This window comes from Tachypleus tridentatus, chromosome 4 (genome assembly GCF_004210375.1).
Source record: "Tachypleus tridentatus isolate NWPU-2018 chromosome 4, ASM421037v1, whole genome shotgun sequence".
In the NCBI taxonomy this organism is placed as follows: domain Eukaryota; kingdom Metazoa; phylum Arthropoda; class Merostomata; order Xiphosura; family Limulidae; genus Tachypleus; species Tachypleus tridentatus.
Window position 1 is genome coordinate 75,924,290 of NC_134828.1, and position 27,240 is coordinate 75,951,529.

Consider the following 27,240-nt stretch of genomic DNA (forward strand, 5'->3'; position numbering starts at 1 on the left):
TATACAAAATGTAGCAAGCTTTTAGTGAAATTATAAATATTTTGTACATAAAAAATCAAATGCATTGCAAAAGTGATGATACTCCAGATATGTATGTGAATTGATGTTAACCTCGTTTGGACTGACAAATTGGAGTGTAAAATAATTTTGTTCTTTGAACAGTAAAAATGTTTATCTACAGGGTTTTTTCACTTTTTGTTCATGTAAACTGTAAATAGTATTTATTCTCCTCTATCATGAACTGTCACTACATTAGCAATCTAGGTAAGAATGAATAGTTTATAACTCTGATATTAAATACATAATTAGTTGAATGGCATTCTGTAAAAGGCTGTGGTATGCACATAGGTTTAATAACACTGAAGGAAATGAAAGAAAGGCTTGAGGAAACCTATGATTAGATTTTAAATCATTAATATCATTAAAAAAAGATTTAAGAGAATATTATGAGGAGAAATGTAGTTATTTCTCTGTATTAGACAGATGATAATGAATGATATGAAAAATTGTGCATTAACATTGTAAATATTACCAGACTTGCTAAGACAATACAAGAGGCTTTGGAAGAAACTTAAATAGCATGCTGTTTTTATTAATGAAATACAAATAATGTCTGGAATTATATTACAATGTATATTTATTCATATAAAGTGTAAAAAATATTTAGATTCTTACCTTATTGTTTAAAGTCAAAATATTCCAAGATAACTAAGCTTACAAGAATTGCCTGGGAAACTTGCATGCCTTAGTATGCAATTGCCTTAAAGTGTTTGGAAAGTTGATCACGAAATCTTTAGTGAAATTATTCCACAAAAGATGCAAAGAAAAATCAGTATTATAGTTTTTATTGCTATTTCTTTATGGTTTGAAAATTTTCAAATTAAATGTTTTTTTTATTAGGAGGTGAATTAATACACTATTTCATTAATGTATTTTTTTGCCATTGACCAGAAATTTGTCTTTTAGGTAGCTTGAAACACCTTAATGGATTGAGGTTTAAAATAATTCATTTCTTTGGGTGGAAAGTGTGATGAATATTTTAACTGTAAATGGTCATACATTCCAAGACAAAGTAGCAGGTTGAAGGCTTTTACTGTGGAAATAATTCATACTCAGAAATGCACAGTAGTTACATAGGTTGCCAGAAAACAATGTATTTGATACATTTTATAGTTTCATTTCATTTAAAAAAACATAATTTCAAAAGTAGTAATAACAATAGAGTTTACAGTGGTCTATTTGCAAACTGTTTGGTAGTTAATATCACACAGGTCAAGACTTTTGTAGTAACATAAATAAAAATTTGATTCATTTATACATGATAATAAAAGTACTCATTTTTAAAATTTATCTTGCTAACGTGCTATTATGAATACAAACATTTTCAGTATTAAAACAGTATATGGTTTAATCTGTGTTGTATGATTTATTTGAAAAATAAAAGAAAATTGGAAAGATTCCCATAGTAAAAGAATAGTACAGTGTATCTGTGTATTCTGTTGTAAGTTTTGCTCTGACCAGTTATTTGATACAAAGTTTTATGTTTTCTCATGATTTTGGTGTTTTCAGGGAATTTAAATTTGGAAAATCCATAGTAATATTTCTCTGTAATTCAAAATGTCTTGCTACTTTTTTCATTTTGAAAAGTTAAATTGCACAATAGTTTTGGCTCTTAGATTTTCATGTTTATTCAGCAACCCTATTGAACATTTTTTAATGAAGTATTATAATAATACAAAAATGTTACTTTCAGTCTTATATTCATATGTTAAATAAGGATAACCTTTAAATGTAAACCTTTTAACGTTATTAAGATGATTGTAATAAAATTTTGAAATTAAAAATAAAATTAGTATCATTTCAAAACTAAAAAGTACCTGGATATTTAAGACTAAACTTTAAGTCTTTATCTTAAGTACTTAATTCCCTATACCCATGTCAACTACTGAGGTAGTTAAACACTAAATTTGGGCTTTATTGAATTATTGTGCACTGATATTGAAAAGTTATTAAAACAATGTATATATGCAATATGATTGAAGTTTTATAAAAACTGAACTGATAACAGGTTTAAGAGCACAAACTAATCAAGTAATTCTTTATAACTGTCATTAATAAAGTCTTCAGGTACCTTCACAGCATAGAAGTTTTAAACAATAATATTGTTTTTATCTTATTGAAAATGAAATGCTTAAGCAAAAATAAAAAGTTTATAGAATATTTCATAAAATTGAAACACATTAGTAGGTATCTTAAGGAAATATTTGGCAAGTAAACAGATTTTCCTTTTCACTCAAGACATTAGTAGAAAAAATTATAAAACAGTTCCCATTATTACAGAGTATTTAATACTGATAATTTTTAAAGTTTGTTTTAGCATTAGAAGGAAAATACTAGTGTGGTATTACTATCTGTTTAAGAAAGAATTGTAATTGAGAGCTATTCAAGGTATTCTGCATTAATAATAAAGACTAATATTTTAGAATACTTATAATGAAACCTAAGAAATCATTACGTTCTTACAGTTCAACTTGTGCAAATTCGAATCCCCTTTTGCTTATGTTAAAATAACACAAAGTTTCTGCTTTCGAATAACAGTGCATGTAATATTTTTAAACTTAATATTTCACAGTTGCCTTGAAACTTAACAATATACAGCTTATTTTATCATACCTTACACAGTTGTTTTTGTATCATGTGTGATTTCAAATGGAAACATTTTCGTGTAAACACATTAGCTGTACAGTTCATTCATATTTAATTTTAGTAGTATTTTTCGTAGTTTACAAGGAGGAAATGTAATAGAAATGCTACTTTGCATAAATAGTATTTCATTTCTTCCGGTTTCTTCAGCCTTTCTCCATTGTAAATTGGTTAAACGACATCACACAATAATTACTGAAAAGTTACAAGTGATTACCATTTTCATTAGCAACATCTGGAATATTAAACATTTTTAAAACTAAGAGGCCTGTGATTGACTATTCATTACTTTGGTGTTTTCAGTACATTAATACTGGGGAAAAATAAAGTAAACCATATTCACTTATACACATCCAATTTTATAGTTTACGTTTAAACTTCCTTTGTAATTTTTCTAAACTTTTTGGTAAATTTCTTAAGGTAATTTTACTTTTGAATATTTATCATAGCATTTAGTACCAGTCCTTCCATCTGTTATCAAGTTGGAAACTAAAAAAAGCAATAATTTATCTCCTAATCTGAGGGTCGCAGGCTTGAATCCCCGTCACACCAAACGTGCCAGCCCTTTCAGCCGTGGGGGCATTATAATATGACCATCCAGTCAATCCCACTTCTTAGCACACGTGGTTGCATTAATAGATATAATTTTTTAACATCTAAAGCAAAGAAAGTACATTTTGCCAAATATTTATCAGGCACCACTTTATATGTTTTAAATGATTATTACAGCTGTTTGCTTTAAAAATAAAAAATTCTGCGAACAACTGAACATGTGTATTATAGATAACGAAAATTCAAATTTTGCAATGGAAATAAGTGTTCTAGTGTTGAAACAGAAACTTCTGTCATTAAAGGCATTTGGCCCCACGTAGATCGGTGATAAGAGTACAAACTGTGGCAGATGTATACAAACGTAATTGTGTTTCTATCTCGAAATATAAAGCTGTAATACTGAAATTTTACTATCATTTAGTACTATGCAATACAGAATGGTACTTGTAAATTTATATAATCAAAGTTTTGGTACATTTCAGTTAGTGGTAAACGAGATTAAAAAATTAAGTCTTTATTTTTCAAATTTAAGTTGAAACGGAACACATCTTAATAATATTCACAGATGGCAGCACCAAAATGGAACATTTCATGCAAGGTAATTTATTTGCAAGACCTTTCTTCGGTGAAGTAAAGGCAATGTCCAAGATAACTGGTATTTATTAATGGTCATTTCGTCATATTATGGCGAAAATACGGAGCTGTAGGCCTATGGTTGTTGATAATATTAGTTATATATTTCATGCGTCACCCCATTAAATTTTGGGAAAAAGAAAATAGACACAAGCATACTGTCAAGAATTTCTGCTAAACGTCATTAATTGTAAGAATTATCAAATTGGTATTTCTCATCATTCCTGGAGCTTATGCCATTCTGCTATCTGCCGTCGCGGAGAATGGCTAACATCGGCCCAATGCTGTTGTGTGGTTCCTCCGGTTTTTGACCCTATATTGAGACGCCCTATGACTTCGTTTTTAGTGACCCGGTCCCAATCCAGAACAACAAGTTCTAAGCTTATATTCTCCAAACCCTCATTATAAGGCGCCTCAAAAATGAATGATTCGTTGAACACTGGATCCAATGTTCGTTTCTTAACAAGAGTTTTTTTCTTTGCGATTCTCTGCTTGTTATACATCAAATAGATCTTCACGTATGGATCTGTAACAGAAAATACACATTAGAGAAACATACATTAATGTAAATTAATATGAGAATTTGCAGTAAATAATTGTATTAAATAACAGAGTGCAATGATATATAATGTACTGTATAGTACGCAACTATATCTATATTGCAATACAAAGTGAATAGGTTGTGGACCGCAATATAAATTTCACCGACCATTTTATTAAGACTTTTACATGCTACCTTTCGTTTCAATAAGAGAATATTAATATATATGTAAAAACGATTTGTATGGGTTGAGAAAATTCTACGCAGAGGAGCGAACAACGTTTCGACCTTCTTCGGTCATCGTCAGGTTCACAAAGAAACCTCTTTCTTTGTGAAGGTCGAAACGCTGTTTGCTCCTCTACGTAGAATTTTCTCATCCATACCAACCGTTTTTACACACATATTTTTCTCTACAAGTGGGTTTTCTCGCCATCACGGATTAAGAGAATATTAAGTTTGACATAATGTGCCAAATAATGTATTGCCCATTTATCAAAAAGAATGTGATGATTTATTAATGGCAGGGTATTCTAGTAGCAAATACAGCATTCAATTAACTATAGATACGCCGAAACATATTTTATATATATAACGCTGACCGTATTGGCTAAAAAATAATATTGAAACCCAAATTTCAAATAATGTTCGAACAATGTGACCAAGTTTTGTTGTCTCATTATCATTTTGAAGAAACCCTTGTCCATCAGGGTAGAAATGCAGAGTTGTTGAATGTACATGGTTGGTAACAACATTAAGTTCAGATACATTGTGATATTATCCAAAGAATAATAGAATGTTTTCATCACTATTATACCACTTCTATCAACTTGTATTGTGATACTGTTTGGTTTGTTTTACATTTTGCGCAAAGCTGCTCAAGGACTAACTGTTCCTAATTTTGCAACGATAGACTAGAGAGAAGGCAGCGAGTCAACAACACCCACCACAAATGCTTGACATTTGACATCATATTATAACAACTTCACGGCTGAAATGCCAAGCATATTTAGTGATGGAGACTCGAACCCACAGATTGCGAGTCGAAAGTTCTAACCATCAGACCATACCATCCCTCTTTAATGTCATAACAACACAGAGTTGTGTGGGTCATGTAATTTTCTCCATGTTTTTTGAGGTAAGCAGTTTTGAGACATAGTTTCTTCACACATACTATGTTTGCAGATGCTGAATTATGATAATCCAATATGTGTTATAGCTTTTTAAGCCTGTACGTTTCTCTGTTTCCTCGGATGGTCACAGTTTTTATAAATCTAAGATTGTATTTTTTTTCGATTTACACTGTTGATAAACTTTTATTACAGTCATCTCTGAACAGCTTGTCAAATAGTTTGTTTTTATATAACCATACTTCCACTAGATGAACACGCTTAACGTATGTGAAATATAATTGTTACTATTCATTGTTTGGTTGACTGATCTTAATTGTTTATATGTTTGTAGGATTCTAGTAACCATTTTGCACATTATGTATTTTTTTATATTTTTGCATACACAAATCAGTGCAGTGTTCCACAAACGTATGCATGTATGGTCATAGTTGAGTGATCGGCGACGTATTACAGTATAAAATACTTAAGCAAAATGATTATAGGCATATAGTATATATAAAGTGTATAAACTCATACTATAACAATTAGTGTTTAGTGTAATGGGAAAGGACATAGTCTAGTAGTTAGTGTACAAGGCTGAGTATCAGAAGGTCCAAAGTTCAAACTGTGATATACAATTTAATACACTCCGAATTTAGTTGTAGAATTTCGGGCAAAGTTACATAGTCTCTAATTTCGATGTAATATATTAGATGGAAGGCAGCTGGTCAACAATATTTACGGCCAACATTTGAACTACTCTTTTTATCAATGAATAATAGAATTGATCACTTTGAATTGAGCCCACGGCTAAATGGGTGAGTATATTCGTGGACTGATTTCAAACCCACGACTAGCAGGTTGCGAGTCAAACTCCCCTAACAACCTGACCATATCAGCCTCTGGACTATTAGCAGTAGGGGAATTATAAATGTGACAGTCAGTCCAACTTTTAAGCTAAATATAAATGCTTACAGTCCCTCTGATCAACATAGCATGCTAAATTAAAGATGGCTTTACGTGAACATCAATGTTTCTGTGGTGGCCGCTTAGCCATACACATGGTGTATAAGGTGTCATTTAGATTCAAAATACTAGTATCATTCAGTTAAATATTCAAGTAGAAGCATACGAATGTCTGGAATCGTACTTACTTATTGTATTCTTTCAAAAACAAGGTAGTGGCATAGGAAATATGGGGCATGGGTCCCTCACTTCCACTTCTCCGTCTGTATCAGTAAACATCACTCTCAGGAAAAGCAAGAGAATACATAAAATTTAATTCAGAATCCAATAGCTTCCTGGGTCCCAAGACAACCCTAAACCCTGCTTTTCTCGGTCAAATAAACTTTGCTCTCCCTCTCTTTTAACTTACCTTCTACACCTCTGCAAGACAATCAGCAAGGAGTATTATTCAAAACGCTTTGTGACATTAACTTGATTGCAGGTTAATGAATAGCAATGCCTGAATGGCAGGTTAAATTTTACAAACCTTGTCTTGATTGACAACACTTCATGAGAATAAAGTACTTTGTATCTGATCAACTGTTCAGGTAGCATTAAGTAAATAGTGCGTAATAAGTAGCTTAACATTATCTTCCTTGATTGGCTACTGGATAGATTTTTGTGTTAACTACAAGTCATTCTTTTGTATTATGTTTCCTCTAATTCTACTACTGTTTGCCTGATATTTGAAAAAAACATCCCAGTTTCTAAAACAAGTCGACTGTATTGCTGTTTGTTTATTGTTTATCGCCAACAAGTTATAGACACCCACTGTAGGAATCCAGCCTACGAAACCTAATAATAGCAATACAGCTTCAGCTTTGAATTACAAAATGTCTGTTTGTGTGTTTTCTTATAGCAAAGCCACATCGGGCTATCTGCTGAGTCTACCGAGGGGAATCGAACCCTTGATTTTAGCGTTGTAAATCCATAGACTTACCGCTGTACAAGTGGGAGACTGCAAAATGTCAACAAGAGTCATTACATGCGACTATTCTACTCCAAAAATCTGCCAATGCTTCATTAGAATAATGTAGATTATGTAGAAGACGTTAATACCATAAGCAGCTGCTCTCTAACCATATAAGCATATACTCAGCTGAATCTCCCTGCATACATTCATTAATTTGCACTATTTTTTATTTAAAAATAAAAGTCGACGCGAATGAACAGAATTCTTGAACCTAATATATATATATATTATTTGTCAAGACATGATTTTTAATCAACTCTTTGTGTTATAGAGGTAGGGGAGAATAGTCTGTAATCCAGAGGATGACAAGATCAGCTGCAGCCTTCTTGGTTAGTTTTTGATTGATATTGTGTATGTATCAAGGAATGTAAAAATACTTGTACATTTCATTTAACGTTGGCCCGGAATGGTCAGGTGGGTTAAAGCGTTCGACTCGTAATATGAGGGTCGCGGGTTCAAATCCCAGTCGCACCAAACATGCTCACCCTTTCAGCCGTGGGGGCGTTATAATGTTACGGTTAATCCCACTATCTGTTGGTAAAAGAGTAGCCCAAGAGTTGGCAGTGGGTGGTGATGACTAGCTGCCCTCCCTCTAGTCTTACACTGCTAAATTAGGCACGGTTAGCGCGGATAGCCCTCGAGTAGCTTTACGCGAAATTTAAAAACAAACCATTTAACGTGTTATTGGTTTAATAATTGACTTCCAATTGTATCGGCTCTCCAGGCACGCTTGTCAGTTGATTTGTTTATTTGCAATTAAGCACAAAGCTACGCAGCTGGCTAACTATGTTCTGCCTACCACGGATATTGAAATCTGGACACTAGCGTTGTATTTATCAAATGGATCAAATAGAAATGCCAAGAAATTGCTGGTGACGTCAATTCAGTAGTTATACAGTGTCAAATGACTTGAACTCATTCAAGTTTTAAAAAAAAGAAAGAGAGAGCGACAGTGAATGAAAAAGAAATGTTATTTATATTTAGAAATTTTATGAAACGATGTGGTGTTATGATCAGTTTATCTTTTGTTTTTCAAAGTCGTACCTGAGACTTTCCATGCGCCAGGGAAGGGCTCTCTCATCTTAGCTGATAATTAAAACAGGATATCTCTCTCATGCTCTCCAGTGGCACAGCGGCATGTCTGCGGACTCACACCGCTAGAAGCCAGGTTTCGATACCGTGGTGGGCAGAGAACCGATAGCCCATGGTGTAGCTTTGTGCTTAATTCTAAACAAACAAACGTTCTCTCATAACCAGAGATGAATTAGTGTTAATGTGGCGACAAGGAACAAATAATTCCTATAATTATTTACTGGGATTGTTGCATAAACCATTGGACAATTCAGAATTTCCTATATCCATATATGCAAGCCATATGATTGTAGCATATTTCATCCGGAAGATACAAGGTTTCGGAGTCGTCGTTTCACTTTATTAGCAACGGTCACACATAACAAGTAAAATTTTTATTTATTTTTTTTACTCAAATTGAACTGTGCAACCTTTTTTTATTGTCTATTTAAAATTGAAGACCTCGTTTTTGATATTCTACTCTGGCAGAAGGATATTACTACTGTCTCTGTCTGCATTTGTTTGTTTGTTTTGAATGTCGCGCAAAATTACACTGGGGCTATCTGCGCTAGCTGTGCTTAATTTTGCAGTTAAAGACTACAGAAAAAGTAGCTAGTCATCACCGCCAACTCTTGAGCTACTCTTTTAACAACGAATAGTAAGAACGCCCATCACATTATAACGTCCCTAGGGCTAAAAGGGCGAGCAAGTTTGGTGTGATCCGCAACCCTCAGATCACGAGCCAAGTGCCCTAACCACCTGGCCATGCCGTGGCTCTTTGTTAGAATCAGCTATTTCTACTGTCTCTGCCAGCACCATATCTGTTTTTGGGCAGTCATAAAAGCCATCGTGAACACATCCACAGTAGTTGTACAAGTTGCGGTTGGAACATTTCGGAATCTTAAACATGTCGGTAATCGAGGAAATAATTACGATTGATGGTAACATGTTGAATTTTTAATAAAAGTTCCAGTAATGGTCAGCGAGACTTGGTACTATCTGCTGAATATCTTTTGAGATACGGGCTGAAAAAAAAAAACAGAAGAAAAAGAAGCAAGGACAGTCGAAGAAGAAGGTTCATGTCGCGCACCTGTCGGTTACACAAGTAACTATGGAGTTTCTGTTGCTGATGATGTGACCAGTCATAACTCAATCAGTTTTGTTAGATTCAGCAACTGTAAAATGTTCATATCGTTCATCAGTTTCATTAAAATGATATAAATTAAATTCTTAATTTGTTTATGTCTAATTTCTACCAGTGAGGCGTCTGGTTGAAAGACAGATCCTGTGTTAATATTAAATATTTTGTTTAAAAATAAAACAAAAACGGGCCAAACGTGACTTGGGGATTTAAACCTAGGACCACTACCTAATAAAACCAATGTTCTATCAGTGACCTATTCAAAAGTGGTTCCTCACAATTCTCATTTATAAAGCCTCTCACTGTGATTATGATAGTCATACAACATTACGCTCGGCATAAAGTCCAACATAAGGTTTTGCTAGTCAGAAGTTCCGTGTTCAATCTCAGAACTTTATTATGGTTTCTGTTGTCGCTTCTTCGCATGAAACAACTGATATTCTCTAATACGATATAATAATAATATTATTATTTCACCTTACCCAAAGCTTTACACCCTGAGCATTTGATAATAAAGCACTTCTTTACAATTCAACTTTTTTATATGTCGTGATACTTTACCGATAGAGCTTGCAAAACCTTTGTATGGCATCAAAACCTAAAGAAAATTTAATACGTTAACACTACACTGAAGTCATTACTCCTAACATAATGAGGCCCGGTATGGCCAGATGGTCAATTGAAGTTTACATGTATATATGTCAGCGAAGTTATAAAACTCTACTGAAATAAATATTGATAATTTTAATGACAAGATTTTTAGGAATAAAAGTTTCTTTGATAACGCACATATCTGAAAGAAAGACCTGAAATCCAAGTTTATATTAAAAGTTTGAAAGTGGCACTTCTTTCACGATTGCAGTTATTATATGTTGTTATATTTAAATTTAAACATTCTTTTTTACATTAAATAAACACGAAACATATTAAACATTAACACTTAAAATCACAACACGAATTAGAGCAATGCTCTCTAGATAAATAATAAGCTTAGCGGACATAAAATATAAATTCCAGGATTAAAGATTAGCGGCCTGTCGCCGCGAAAGTGCGATCCTTGCTTTGGGGTTATGGGTGTTCTATAACGGTGACAGTCAAATCTCACCGTTTAATCGCATAATAAGTTAGTGGTGAGTGCTATTTACTAGTAGTTTTCCTTATAATCTATCAGTTCAAAATTGAGGTTTGGTTTGAATTTCGCGCAAAGTTACTCGAGGGCTATCTGCGCTAGCCGTCCCTAATTTAGCAGTGTAACACTAAAGGGAAAGCAGCTAGTCATCACCATCCACCGCCAACTCTTTTGCTACTCTTTTACCAACGAAAGTTGGATTGACCGCACATTATAATGCCCCCATGGCTGAAAGAGCGGGAATGTTTGGTGTGACGGGGATTCGAACCCGCGACCTTCAGATTACGGATCGCGTGCCTTAACCACCTGGTCATGCCGGGGCTCAAAATTAAGGACGGCAGCGATCAAATATCCCTAGTTTAGATTTATACAAAAATAAATGACAGATAAAAGCTACAAAGCTGAAGAAGTGAGATTTTGAGTAACACAGCAGGATAACGAAGAATAAGAAACTAAGTAGTAACAACTGTTCGCAAGACAGGTTGTGGTTTGTATTTGTTCCATAATAACACATTATGCATGCGGCCTGGCATGGCCATGTGGTTGAAGCACTGAACTCGTAATCCGAGGGTCGTGGGTTCGAATCCCCCTCGCACCAAATATGCTCGCCATTTCAACCGTATAGGCGATATAATGTTACGGTAATCCCACTATCCGTTGGCAAAAGTGTAGCTCAAGAGTTGACGGTGGGTGGTGATGACTAGCTGCCTTCCCTCTATTCTCACACTGCTAAATTAGGGACGGCTAGCGCAGATAGCCCTCGAATAGATTTGCGTGAAATTCAAATCACTATTCATACGATGTTGTGAACTTTAAAACACTTAACAAAAAGTTTAGTTTTTACCAATAAAGCAAAAGGTTTAGTTTGCATAGCATTATAAAATACTGACATTTTCTGCTACAAATATATATGTTTAATACTTTTACCAGAATGTACATGAGAATGCTAAAACAAACTGGCTTATTTTAAATACATGTTTGTTTTTTAGTGATTATTTCAGCTACTAGATATTTTAGTGTTTTATTTTCGACCCATTAGGGCCGAGTACTGCCTAGATGTGAAATTGTTTTCATACCGTTCTCGTGAGAAAATAAATAAATCGCGTCTCACACTTTGAGAACTAGGGTGCATTACATTACGTTAAAAGAGTAGTAATCAACAGTTTGCTAAGGGTTATTATTATTATGCCACTCGATTCCATGAAGGAACATAGGGCCGCAATCACTTGCGGATTCATTAACAGGTTGGTTTTTTAAGTGAGCAGATTGTTAGCCTACTGCACAACCCCCAACCAGGAGGAGAAACCTGAGCCGTCCCTAATTTTGCAGTGTAAGACTAGAGGGAAGGCAGCTAGTCATCACCACCCACCGCCAACTCTTGAGCTACTCTTGTACCAACGAATTGTGGGATTGATCGTACCATTATAACGCCCCCACGGCTGAAAGGGCGAGCATGTTTAGCGCGACTTGGATGCGAACCCGCGACCCTCGGATTACGAGTCGCACGCCTAACGCGCTCCGCCATGCCGGGCACTTTGCTAAGGGTGGTTTTGACATGTCTGCTTTCCCTCTAGTCTGGTCTGTCACCTCTCAGTGGCACAGCGGTACGTCTGCGGACTTACAGCATTATATTTCGATACCCGTGGTGGGCAGATTACATATAGCCCATTGTGTAGCTTTTTGCTTGACTTCAAACAAATAAACTTCAAAATTATGGTTGGCTAGCGCATGTATCCTTCGTGTACCTTTGCGAGGAATCCAACAAAACAAACAAACAATCCATATCATAGGTGTTTGCGTTTCAGCTTGTGATTGTGTTGATGTTTAGTTTTATATAAACGTTGGCGTTTTGGTTTCAATGAACGTTAATACTCCAGCTTCTAACAGTTACTTGTACTACAAATATTTTGTTTTCGCGTTTTAGTTTTGACTAGCGTTGGCGCTTCCCCTGTCATGAATGTCGAGGTTTCACTTTCTATAGATGTGTTTTAGTTTCTATACAAAAATTGTTGTTTCAGGTGTTACAAGTGATACTTCTACTGATTACGTATGCGTGTGCACTTTAAAATCTACAGTTTTTTACACGAGATTGTGTTTAGTTTTCTAATTATTTTGATGTTTGTCATCTTACAGGTACTGATGTTTCAACTTTTAGCGACGTTAATGTTTAGGCTTCTGCAGCTTTTGAAATATCAATTTTCCTATTCCGTTCAGATGGTGATAGCTATACAGTATAGACTGTAGTTTCGACATTTCACAAACGTTATCGACTTATTTCTTATAGATTTCCTATCAAATACGAAACGGTAATTGTTGGATATTAGAACTCTCAGCAAGAACACTTGAACATCTATTATACCAAATTAGAGTATCCAGTTTGGTCTTTTTTACTGTGTGTATAGTCATTAGTTGTGTTATGGCAAAAAGTAAATATGTTGTCGGTTTACTTTATGTGACTGTTATATAAACGGAGTTTTAAGTACATAACATTCAACTATCTACCTGTTTTTCCAACAGAACAACTGAGTAACGTTAATATTTATACATACTTGGATGTTATGTTGATTATAATTCACATCTTTATAAAAATTACAGAGCAGTTTAATTAACCCGTTTTAATTGTCATAACACGTATACAGAAGTAATGTTCCTCAGCTCATTTCTGTTTTCGGCAAATAACGACTAACTTATTTGGATTTCATAATTACATATGAACATGGTTACAAACCCACCACATGTAGGGACCTTTTTATTTTACTTGTGCATAAATCAAGAATGCGTTTCCATAAAATAATATTACCCGCTTATACCTAAATCTCTTTGAAATACGCCCAATTTATAAAAAAAAATGTAAAATCGGATCCGAACACAAATAATTAATTAGATTGATAAACCCTAGAATGCATTAATCACAAAATGTGATTAACGAAGTGAATCTGTTTTTAAAATGAGGAATAAGCTCTGCATGCAAATTAGAAAAGGTGGAATACAGTTATCACACAATATGGAATTAACTCTGTACACAAATATTTAACTTAAAAACTTTGGAATGTATTCATTAATTCGTTTATTATGTTTATCTTCAAAGAAACCAGAGGTTTGATTAAGCACGCAATTTGGGGACTATATATAAAAGTTGGAATATATTATCAATATCATTCTTTAAAAGCCCGGCATAGCGAAGTGGTTGAGGCACTCGACTCGTAATCCGAGGATCGCGAGTTTAAATCCCCGTCACACCAAACATGTTTGCCCTTTCAGCCGTGGGGGCGTTTTAATGTTTGGTCAATTTCACTATTCGTTGGTAAAAGAGTTGCCCAAGAGTGGGTGGTGACGACTAACTGCCTTCCCTATAGTCTTACGCTGCTAAATGAGGGACGGCTAGCGCAGATAGTCCTCGTGTAGCTTTGTGTGAAATTCAAAATAAAACAATATTTTAAGATCTTAGAGTATTGACACGTAAATCAGTAATTATAGAAACCTTGGAAAAGATGTCGATCATGATAAAAATTTAATTTGAAGGTGCACTCGACACCGTAGTAGGTTAATAATATCAGTTTAATTGAACCAAGGTAATAATCCAACTATAATTTAATATTCGCTATTTTTCATAAAGCTGGAAATTATTTGATGGCACCCATCCTCGTGGAAAAAAACAAAACAATAAGATGCTATCGACAAATCAATATACTACTCACGTGAATGTCAATTTAAATAGTATTTTATTTTCGAAAGTGGACTATATACTTACTACACAGTCCGGTTACATCCAACTTCGGAAGTTTCCTGGCTTTCAAGATGACCACAGTCAACCTGCTGGCAGCTGGCTGGTAACAAAGAGAAACCAACAACTCTCCTCTGCCTTGAGAACGAATCTGTGATTTGGTATAGCGAAAATGAATAATCGAGAAAATTATCTTTCCTTCAGTTTAATAAGTCAATTCAAAAGAACATGCAAATCTTAATGTTTTATATTAATTAATTATGTTTATTAAATATACACTTGAATTATTTTCTGTATATTACGGATGGTTTACACGAAACTAAATTTAGTGATTAATGCAAATATGTTTTTTTATTTTTATGTTTCAAAAGCCATTTTCTTTCCAAATAACCCAAACTCTTAATTAATAAACTTCTAATATGTATAATGTTTGTTTTACTTAATTAGCGAACGGCTATGCAGTTTTTTACCTAAGCTATGCGCAACGCCGAAAGCCAACTCGGAATATTAGCGGTATAAGCTCTCAGGCTTATCACTGATATATCGGGAGGGAAGGGGGGGACAAATATGTGTAGAAGGTTCGGTATTAATAATTCAAATAAATAAATAAACTTGCGTTTGAGTTTGCAGCCATTAACACAACTATTCATTAATATTGAAACTGAAACATTACTGGTGTAATTGTAAGAATATGTGGTATAAACGAACAAGCGTTTACAACTTAGTGCGTGTCTTCTCCAAATTTCTTATTCCTTACCTCAGATTTAAGGTAGAAATAATGCATATAATAAACCATAGAAAATACTTGTGGGCTTGATAAAGCAGAGGGAGTCTTCACAAACTCGTATTTGATTACGAAAAGCAAAGAACTTGGAGGTGACGTACGTTTGCTCGAGTTTCATTTCCTCGTGCGATATGAATTTAATTAAAGAGCGGAATAAAATTGGTTTGTTTTGTTTTGAATTTTGCACAAAGCAACACGAGGGCTATCTGTGCTAGCTGTCTTTAATTTAGCAGTGTAAGATTAGATGGAAGGCAGTTAGTCATCACCACACACCGCCAACTCTTGGGCTACTCTTTTACCAACGAATAGTAGGATTGACCGTCACATAATAACGTCCCCAAGGCTGAAAGTGCGAGCATGTTTGGTGTGATGACGATTCGAACCCGTGATCCTCGGATTACGGGTCGAGTGCCTTAACCACCTGGCCATGCCGGGCCAATAAAAATTATATGAGTATCTGTAACCTAATTATAGAATAAAATATTCCACGTCTACACAAAAACTGATATTAAAGTAAAAATACTCAAACCAACCTTCACTCTCCTGTTCTCATGATACCCTCCAGTGGTACAGTAGTATGTTTGCAGACTCACGAGGCTAGAAAGTGGGTTTCGATACCCGTGACGGGCAAAACACAAATAGCTCATTGTGCAGCTTTGTGCTTAACTTCAAACAAACAAACCAAATCCTTTCGTAATAATTCGACAAGATTTGCTACAAGGTAGAAGTGAAATAATACACCAACCTTTAATGATCTAGGAGATATTTCCCGCTCCACTGTATTCTGTTTCTCCAGCATTTCGTCCTCTAAATTCGGTAGGGGATAAATTACTTCTCCAATTACGTCATCCCGGGAATATCGGTCGAAACTGAGAACAATAAAATGCAAGGTGGTTGTTTGCACCTGGCTCGAGTTAATACCATAGAATGTAAAGTCTTCGTCATAAACGGGTTTTAAGGTTTTTCGTAAGACTCTGGTCTTTACTTTATGCTGTTTTTCTGGTAGTAGCTGTAGTTTTACGTATGGATCTGCCGTACCTGTGTTTAGATCTTTGACAGGTAAATCTGTACACCCGACAATGGTTACTAAGAGCTCACGTTTTTCCTTTATGTACTTGAATCGAAAGTGAAGCTTTCCTAATTTTGTCGGTTTCTCTTCTGTCACTTCCTTTTCTTCTGCGAAAGTCGGTGTCTTATCGTTGTCAATGGTTTTCCTCTGCCCCACGTGGTACATGATTTCGTCTTCTGGAACCGTTGTTGCTAGTTGTCTGAAAAGACTTAGTCCGTTTCCCCGTCCATCGGAAGATGATTTATGGATGGTGGGACTAGGACTTTCTTTCACTCCACTTAAGCCAGTACTCGCGCTCCTTACGGGTTTTGACTTCCGTGGAACAAGCGGTTCCCTAGGCAAGCCCTTCTTGAAAATAGCGGTTAACTCACGAGTCTCTCGAGAAGCCCGTCGACGGTAGCAGTAGTAGCTGAGTACTGCGAAAGTGAAGATAGCCAAGATACTACCAACGCAGATGCCAACAATCGTAGCAGTTGTGACTGAAATAATAATAATGCAATTTTTAACCTTCGTCTTTTGCAAGTTTTCTGAAGTTAAACTTGTTTCTTCGACCAAAATACATAAATAATTCTTAACACTTTCTGAAAAAATTGTTTGCTGACAAAGTTGTTAACCATAACACAGTAATACGTTCGTTTGGTTTTTTGGTTAAGGAATTCTGGTATGAACTGATGTTTCTATATTATTTAAACTGTTTATTTTTTACATGGATTTTATAAAGCTCAGATAGCACAATGTGGTTTTGCTATAATAAAACACACACACAAACACTTTTAAAAGTATGTTCTTAGTTTGTTTTGAATTTCGCGCAAAGCTACTCGAGGGCTATCTGCGCTTGCCGTCCCTAATTTAGCAATATAAGACTAGAGGGAAGGCAACTAGTCATCACCTCCCATCACCAACTGTTTGTTAATAAATAACTGATTAATAACAAAGTATGAAGTTACTCACGATATTGGAAATAATCATAGAAAGGTGAATAAAATATATAAAGTTTTCTCAAATAACATTAATGAGTATGTATGTCTGTATATATGTATATCTATACACATAATACCAAAATGTCACTAATCCTACTTCTGCGTGATTACTGCATCATATGTAATCTCATCTAACTAAATTATTTTTCTTAATTAATTCCAAAGTAAAACATTTCTTTCGTCAGTAAAAACCATCATACCTGAAATTTGAATGGTTTCACTTTATTAAAACATTCACATTTTTAAAACTGTTACCAGTATTTTCATTATTTAAAAAAATACAGTTAATATCTAACATAGTCGAAAAAATATACAAATATACATATTTAAGTATATTATATCTGAAAAGCTTCTCGGCGTTTCTTGTTTTTACAGCAGTTATAAACAACGCTTTACATCCAAAATTTGTTGTACCAAAGGTCACACACATTATATGACGATTTTGAAGCCTCACCACATCATCATAGCTCATGTCGCTATGTCCGGTCATGCTCTATCTGACAGTTGTAATCTTTAGTACTGTTCTGCAGCATAGTGAAAATAATAAATAAATAGACGGTTGTGTATGTAAGTAAATCAGTAAACTGCTTATTTTCACAAATAAGGGGCCTGGCATGACCTAGCGCGTTAAGGCGTGCGCTTCGTAATCTGAGGGTCGCGGGTTCGCGCCCGAGTCGCGCCAAACATTCTCGTCCTCCCAGCCGTGGGGGCGTTATAATGTGACGGTCAATCCCACTTTTCGTTGGTAAAAGAGTAGCCGAAGAGTTGGCGGTGGTGATGACTAGCTGCCTTCCCTCTAGTCTTACACTGCTACATTAGGGACGGCTAGCACAGATAGCCCTCGAGTAGCTTTGTGCAAAATTCCAAAACAAACAAACAAATTCACAAATAATTGCACTTGTTTTTTGTTTTATTTTCCATCATACTCGAGCTCTCGCTGCATCAAAATAGACTCAAATTCTTACGATAGTGATACAAAATATCTAAAGAAGTATGACTTTGAATGCTTCTCGATCCTGCCTGCCTTCAGTTTGTGTAAATCCAACAAATCCTCTTCGTATTCAACTTTTCTTCTCCTCCAGGCATGGTGACTCTGTTTTTTAAAAGTTGGTGAAGGATATGTTGGTTTGTTTTTTTTAATTTTGCGCAAAGCTACTCGAGAGCTATCTGCGCTAGCCGTCCCTAATTTAGCAGTGTAAGACGAGTTTGTTTTGTATGTTTGTTTGTTTTGTGTGTTTGTTTGTTTTGGAATTTTACACAAAGCTACTCGAGGGCTATCTGTGCTAGCCGTCCCTAATTTAGCAGTGTAAGACTAGAGGGAAGGCAGCTAGTCACCACTACCCACCGCTAACTCTTGGGCTACTCTTTTACCAACAAATAGTGGGATTGACCGTCACATTATAACACCACCAAGGCTGAAATGGCGAGCATGTTTTGTGCGACCGGGATCCGAACCCGCGACTCTCGGACTACGAGTCGAACGCCTTGACACGCTTGGCCATGCCGGGCCAACATGTTGGTAGTTCAAGAGATTTTACAAGTACGTGAAGACTACATTTCTGTGGCAACTGAAAGCAATTATGAAATCAATAAATAATTTCAAGCTGCCAGTCAAATAAGAAGTTAAAGTTTATTGATATGACTCGTTTATACAGTGGAACCTTTAGATTATCTGCAAAATACACGTATCATATGAAGTAACAGCAGCGTATTATTCCAGTGATATATGCGTAATAGAAGCAGTCAAGTCAGACATCTATACTCATAGTTAAACTAGTTCACTAAATTATTTTGGTTTTTGTAAAGGTATTTCACAACTTTAAACAAATACGTATTTCTATTTTAATACATAGTACACGGTACTACATAGCAGCAGTTATCTTCAAGATGTATTGCTATAAACAGGAATAACAGTGGTTTAAAACTTATTATGCTTGTTTACGTTATACATTTTTCATATAAAGGCAGTTAATATTAATAAATTAAAACAGGCAGTAATTTAAATAGCCGATGATTTTATATGAAACTGTAAAGTTAGAGTGACGTAAAGTAAACTAAAACAATGTTATATATATATATATATATACATATAGTAATCATATATATATATATACATATAGTAATCGTAGTATTTGAAAAACTTTGCAAAAACCGGACTTACAATGCTAAAATACAAGGTTTCGAGTTCTCGCGATGTTCCACCGTGTAGCTTTGTGCTAAAAGGAACGCACGAACAAGCAAAATCTGCAAAGACACTCGTGTGATATCGACTTGAAAGTGGTTTTACGAAAACAGAAAACCTATATATATATATATAACAAATTATAACACATTTATCTTGTATAAAGATTATATTATCTGTTTGTGCATTTTAAAATATATTTATTTAATTCAGGTTATTTAACTGTAGTTGAAAAGTGTAAAATCATATCCTGAATGAGTGGTTTCTGAAGTTACGAAACCGGAAATTAGAAAATAAAGGGAAAAATATATAGAAAAATTAATCAAAGATTGCAGTGTTTGACCCATATGGAGCGTCGCAATTCAGTATATTTCACAATGAATAGAATGGACGTTAGTGTTAATGTAACTATCATGTAAATCGAAAATCTATTGTACTTTCTAAACTCTGTCTTGTATTTTCGTTATAGATCTTGGTGCAAATAAACTTTGAGAAAAGGGTTCAACGCCTTATTTTAGATTATAAAAAAGTTATACAACTAAAAAAAAAACGTTAGGAGAAATTATTCACAATTATTGCACTCTTAGAACCATTGCGATAACAATACCCTTTTGTGAGCGTATCGATTACGTCTCTATGTGAAGTGCACGCGACTTTCAAAAATATGTCATTTAGTTTTTGCAAGTAGCTAAGTTCACAAGAGCAAAACTCCCTCGAGTTAAATATTATGAAGACCAAAATATTTCATAAGAAGGAAGCAAGATAACGCTATGTAACAAAATCTTTATTTTTTGTTCCTGGGCAGAAAGTGTTATTTCCCAATTGCTTATGCTTAAATTAAATGGTGTGTTTTTCTTATAGCAAAGCCACATCGGGCTATCTGCTCAGCCCACCGAGAGGAATCGAACCCCTGATTTTAGCGTTGTAAATCCGGAGACATACCGCTGTACTAGCGGGGGGCGAATTAAATGGAAAAGACCTATTTTTCTCTTGAAGCTTTGCTTTTGTGACCTGGGTAATGAAATTTTCAAATTTACCCATTTTCCAGAATATTCCAGGTAGATTCAGTGCTGAGTAGCTGATAGAGAATTTGCTCGAACTTATAAGAATTTTCAAGAACTTTCTAGAATGTTGTTGAACTTACGAGAATTTTCCATAGTAATATATATACGGGGTAACCACTCACCACTTTAAATTAGTTCTAGCTGCTTAAGTGAACACACAAAACTATCTGATTTTATCAGAGATGGCATCAAGAAGCTGCAAGCTTCAGACACATTCTGCTATGTATGTGGCCAATTTAGCAAGACAAGAGCGAAAAAGTATTCTGTGACAGCAACTGCTAAAATGTGTAACGCCAACAAGGCATATTTCGGCATGCCCGTCGGGGATCAAAACAGACCCTGGGCACCTCATTTTACCGACGAGCACTTTAAAAAAACTCTAAAAGGTAAGACGGACAATTTTTGCTTGCTTGAATTGTAAATTTTTATATTATACAAATTTTAGACTTTTTAAAATTTAAATATCTTTCGGTGCACCTCAAAGAGGAATACAACAGTGTCAAGACCTTGCTAGAAGCCTTGAAGTATGATAAGTATGGCTGGGAAGTTATCGGAGACTTCAAAATGGTGGCATTCCTGATGGGTTTCCAAGGAAGCTTTACCAAGTTTCCCTGTTATCTTTGCCTTTGGGACAGCAAGAACACCGCAGCGCACTACAACAGGAAGCACTGGCTACAACAGACCGAATTCTCTGTGGGGAGGCACAATGTCAAGTGTGAGCCACTAGTGGACCTCCAGAAGGTGTAGTTTCCATCATTGCACATAAAACTGGGTCTTATGAAACAATTTGTCACAGCTCCTGATGAGGAGTCTACAACCTTCAAGTACCTTCGATACTTCTTCCCTAAGCTGTCTGAGGCAAATGTCAAATCTGGTGCCTTCGTTGGACCAAAAATAAAGAAGATCGTGGAGTACATAGAATTTTCCAAAAACTCAGTGGGAAGGGAAAAAAGCTTGGGACACCTTTGTCGCAGTGGTTTGGGGCTTCCTGAGCAATCACAAGGCCGAAAAGTATGTGGAACTGGTTGAGGCTCTGGTGAAGAACTACGGCAAAATGGGCTGCAGGATGTCCCTGAAAGTCCATATCCTTGACGCTCATCTTGATAAATTCAAGGAGAACATGGGAGCATACTCAATGGAGGAAGGCGAATGCTTCCACCAAGATACGCCGCTACTAATGAGCATACGAGGTCTGTTAAAAAATACGCGGACAGACGTCATAAAACAAAATGTATTTTATTTAGAAGTTACAGGTCTGGGACCCCTTCAAAGTACTCTCCTCCCCAACGCACACACTTATCCCAACGGTGTTTCCACTTGTTGAAACAGTCCTGGTACGCTTCTTTTGTAATGTCCTCCAGCTCCTTCGTCGCATTTGCCTTAATCTCGGGAATCGTCTCAAATCTTCTTCCTTTCAAGGGTCTTTCGAGTTTGGGGAACAAGAAAAATCGCAAGGAGTAAGGTCAGGTGAGTAGGGGGGTGGGGAAGAACAGTGATCGAGTGTTTGGCTGAATTTCGCAGCAACGCGGTGCATCTTCACTTTTTCGGTCAAAATCTCGTAACAAGATTCAACTGATATCCCACACTCTTCAGCAAGCTTCCTGACAGTCAGACGTCGATTTGCCCGCACCAGGGTGTTGATTTTGTCGACGTGTGGGTCGTCAATTGACGTGGAAGGACGTCCAGGACGCTCATCATCTTCAGTGGACTGTCGACCATCCTTAAAACGTTCATGCCACTTGAAACATGCCGTACGCTTCATAGCAACATCACCGTAAGCCGTGTTAAGCATAGTAAATGTTTCAGTCGCAGATTTTCCAAGTTTAACACAAAATTTCACAGCAAGTCGTTGCTCCTTCAGGTCATTCATTCTGAAATCTGCCAAACGAAAAAATCGCACTTCACTTAAAACCGCGTAGCTAATACACAAATGAAGATATCTGCAATCGGAAAATGGCGTCGTAATCAGCTTATCTGTGCGAACCTAGCGACACCAAGCGGATTCCCCTGGAACCAACTGGAGCTGCGCAATTCAAACAGTCCGCGTATTTTTTGAACAGCCCTCGTATAACGAAAACATAATGGGAGACTATATTTGGGGGCTGACACGTGAAAGTGATTTACATTACAGTCGCAAACCCGAAAAACTACTAACGTCTAAACATTTTGTTCATTTTTGTATAACTTTAGAACAAATACATGTAAATCTTGATTCATATGTTGTTTTATTAAGACCTTATGTACATTTGCCCGTTTTTACATAGAAAATAGGTTAATTTCTAAATTTCATTATCCAGGTCACAAAAGCAAAGTTTGAAAGGAATAATGGCCATTTTCTGTACTTTACAACATAAGCAATTAAGAAATAACATATACTATACAGGAAGTAAATTTGCGTTACAGAGTGTTATTACTATAATTAGTTTTTTACGACGTACAGTATATAAAACAATTAAATGAAACCCAGAAACTGTAATATTATAATTATGGTTAGGCAAAGCTACTATTATAAAATAATATAAAATATCTCTCACTTCATTGCCATACAGTATTTAATGACATGTAACGTAATCTAAAATGCAAATACTTGGTCATTCAGCCTATGTATTTAGCAGTCTTTTCGTAAACTTGCCTTGTTACTTTGAAGTGAATTATAGAGTTTGAAATGCTCCAGTAGGCTGCCCATAAATATGGAAATGCCAAAGTAAACGTTTAGATGCTTCACTCATATAGAGAGCACATGAAACGAATGGACGACAGACAATCTAAATTGTGAATTTGTTATATGTATGTAAAAGCACCGTAAACAGTATACGGAACCGTTTCCAGATAATTGGTACAGTTTCTCGAATACGTGGATAAAGCACTCTGTTATACATAACACGAGCCCACAACTGCTTTTTGTCGATTCTAGTTTGTCATAATTGTAGAGTACCCGCTTCATTGTCTGGTTTGAGATCAAGTTGCTAACATTTAACTACACAGTTGATGTTAACATGTCTTATTGTTACGATCTCTTTAGACATGTGGAATGTCGAATATCTATTAGTGACCAGATAGATATTGAACGTTAGCTTATGTTGAAAGAAATGAATAGTCTTAGTTTATGACCACATGCATAATTAAACACAACCTAGGGCTCTTCCATTGATGACGCTCGGCATGGCCAGGTGGATAAGGCACTCAACTTGTAATCCGAGGGTCGTGGGTTCGTATCCCCGTCACAAAACATGTTCGCCCTATCAACCGTGGGAGTGTTATAATGTGACGGTCAATCCTACTATTCGTTGGTAAACGAGTATCCCAAGAGTTGGCGGTAGGTGGTGATGACTAACTGCCTTCCCTCTAGTCTTACACTGCTAAATTAGGAACGGCTAGCGCAGATAGCTCTTGTGTCGCTTTGCGCGAAATTTAAAACAAGCCAAGTCCATTTATGACTCTCTTTTTTTTTTTTTTACAAAGGTTATAGATGTTATTAAAAGAACATTATATCGCATTTATAAAACTATAAGTTTGAAACACATTCACATTTTTTATGTAAATCGAATACATGTTATCATACCCTCATAATTTATTAGTTTGATTATCCCGTCTTCGAGTCAGAAAGAAGTGTTTGGTAGGTTGATTCCGAAACAAAGCTTTTCCCGACTATCTTTTTCTTTTTAATTTTGAGTGAAGAGCTGAACTTCTTGCGAAATCTGAAATTTGAATTGCCCACCAGCAGGGCGCAGTTCGCAACAGTTTCCAAACTATAAGGAAATAAAGCTCAAACCTCGATCCAAAATTCCACTACAAACACACCAGTGATCGCACATGTTGTGCAAAACATGATATGGTTTCTCAGCTATATAAAGACGTTCTCTTTACGGTTTTCGCGAACTTTGTCAATAAAGATGGCCGAAGAAGGTTCAAAGAAGCTTATTGGCTATTGTAAGATGTCTTAGTTTGGTACCTGCCTAAACATGAATACTGTTACTATTTTGTGCAGGAGGAACACAGACCAACCCCTGAACTCCAGGAAAAGTTCAAAAGGTTAGTAAAGTATATGTGTGTTGTTCGTTTATTTTGTGTTAGGTTGACAGAGTGAGCCTTTTATTGAAGTTTAAATGTTATGGTTATTTCTTCAACACCAAGAAACTTGACGTAACTACTAGTCGCCCAAAATTCGGTCTCACTGACTCGCAAACTGTGTGTTAAACATATTTTTACACTATACTAAAATGTAGTTTTAAATATAACTGTACTTTTGTTTATTCTGAAGTTGATTACATAATCGCATTATTTTCTAAATAAGAAATAAGTTACAGTTAGATATCAATTTTAGGATTAGAGAGATCTGATTATATTTAATTAGTTTGTAATTCAGCACCAAGCTACACAATGGTCTATCTGTGCTCTGCCAGCCACTAGTGTAATTAACGTTGTAAGTCTGTAAACATATCGCTATGCCACTGGGGGACGATTAAATTTAAAGTATCAAACTTAAAGGAGTTGGTGTATTTTAAAAAGAGGATGCAGTCTTTACAAATAATTTCGAAATAGCTATGCATCAAAATTTAATACAAGGATTTTTTTACTCCATTTCAATATCAAAATAACGGTATCATCTTTAAAACAATATCTCCCGCACAATCTCCCGCAAAATTGAAGTTTAAAACAAATCGCATAAGCTGGAAATAAAGATAATGAAGCTCACATTATGATATTATATTAGCCCTAACTTTAAAATCAGACTCTTTATTCTAATCATGAACTTTTAGAAATGTTCATATTCGTGTAACCATGAAGGTTAATAACCAAGTGAATCAACTACATTACAAAATACGAATCCTAGAAGTGCTTTTTACAGCCGGATGTTTATCGTTGAAAAGAATATGTCAGTCACTTTGTATGATAGACTGCTTATTCAGTGAGGCATAATGTTTTACATTAATACGGTACAAAAGACTGATAAATATCTTATCTAGCGTTTATCAGAAAATCTACTTTACAATCCGTGGAAAAATATTTACACAACTTTAATACAACTGTGTCTGTAAGCATTTACTCAAGCGTTTGCGGAAACGTAATACAGCTTATTTAACAAACCGTGTCTGACAGAATATGCTGAAATATTTATAAAGAAACGTGATCCAACATCTGTATCTAACCGTACCTATCAGAATCTATTCAACTGTGTACAGAAATACAATACTGCTTACATAACGAGCTGTGTCTGATAGAATTGCTCGATCGTTTACGAAAACGTAACACCGTTTGTGTAATGGACTGCGTCTGTCAGAATGTATTGAGTTTTTACAGGTACGTAACACAAGTGTAACAATCTTTCAGAAACTGCTGAAGTATTTAAGAAATTCTAATATAGTTTTAGTGACATGTATTATTGCACGCTGTATTGTGATTTAATTTACTCAACGGTGGAAACGATATCAGTTTTATTTCTTCACTATTTTTCCTTCTTTTACTTTCCAGTCATATCAAAAACTTGTTTAGAAATCGAATATTTTAATTAAATGCTGCGTATTTATACAGTTGACTCTCACACTATAATATTTGGGAATACACAAATAAAACTTCTTCTGTTATTGATTGTTTTTTGTTATTAAGCAAAAGCTACATAAAGGGTTATCTGTGCTCTGCCTACCATGGGTATCGAAACCCAGTTTTAAGTGGTATAGGTCTGCAGACTGTGCCACTAGGGGGCCTTCTGTCATTGAACCCTAGGTAATGCAATGTTTTCTTCTGTGTCTTCTAAAACCACGTTTTATTGAATCTTTGATTCTTTTAATTATAACTTATGCAAATATTGAGAAATGTATATCTTGCATGTATCTTACAAGTAAAAAGTGCCGAAATATTAAGCTGTTTCGTGGACTTACCTTCGTGAGCAGATGTTATTTTTTCGCCGTTTTTGGTAGGGTATATCATCATCGGATCTGAGATTTTCATTTTTGTTTAACACTAGTACGAAACTAAATTCAAAAGGGTAGCCTTTCACCTATTAATGCTGCGGCTTATTACCACCAGCCCGTAATCATGGCGCCTCTCTTGGATCTGTCACCACCAGTCTAGGACACACACTGTTAACATACTGCATCCACAGCGTGTTGGTACGCGCATGTGCTGAAAGCATCGCGCTAAACGAAGTTCCTATGGCGCTAAAACTACATTTACGCGCAACCTTTTCGCTTTTAATTGAAAAGCCTGCTACTTCCTTAATTCGACAAACCTAATCCAAGCTCCTATAGTATACGATATCAACAATAGTTATGAAACTAAGAACAAATTTAGAAATTTTGATCAAAGCTAGTATTACTATGTGCTTGATGGTATATGTTAGTCATTCCTATTTCGATTAAAATAAGACAAGATGTGTTATGAAACCAGTTCATAATAAGAAACAAAAACAAAATCTGAGTTATGAAAAATCCGAGAGATTTAGTAACGTTAACTAATTTACTAATTTACTCAAAGTCTAAGTAACATCTTCGTTTACTTTCGCGCAGTACAGTTTGATATGTTTGTGAAAACATATTTACAGGATACTGTGATCTAACCAATATTATACCAATCAACATTT

The 27,240-nt window shown here is 35.4% G+C and overlaps 2 protein-coding genes across 2 annotated transcripts in view; one reads left to right on the forward strand and one right to left on the reverse strand.

Moving 5' to 3' along the window:
- The window catches only part of LOC143249473 (uncharacterized), a 71,645-nt gene that overhangs the window by 9,167 nt on the left and 35,238 nt on the right, over nt 1-27,240 (forward strand). The gene's annotated exons all lie outside the window — the stretch shown is intronic.
- Nucleotides 504-26,749, reverse strand: LOC143249471 (synaptotagmin-4-like). The gene is made up of 4 exons (XM_076499375.1): nt 26,540-26,749; nt 16,111-16,913; nt 14,609-14,732; nt 504-4,414 (listed from the first exon to the last, which is right to left on the reverse strand). Exons 1-4 carry the CDS (start codon nt 26,607-26,609, stop codon nt 4,107-4,109), a joined length of 1,305 nt encoding a protein of 434 aa, XP_076355490.1. The 5' UTR covers nt 26,610-26,749; the 3' UTR covers nt 504-4,106.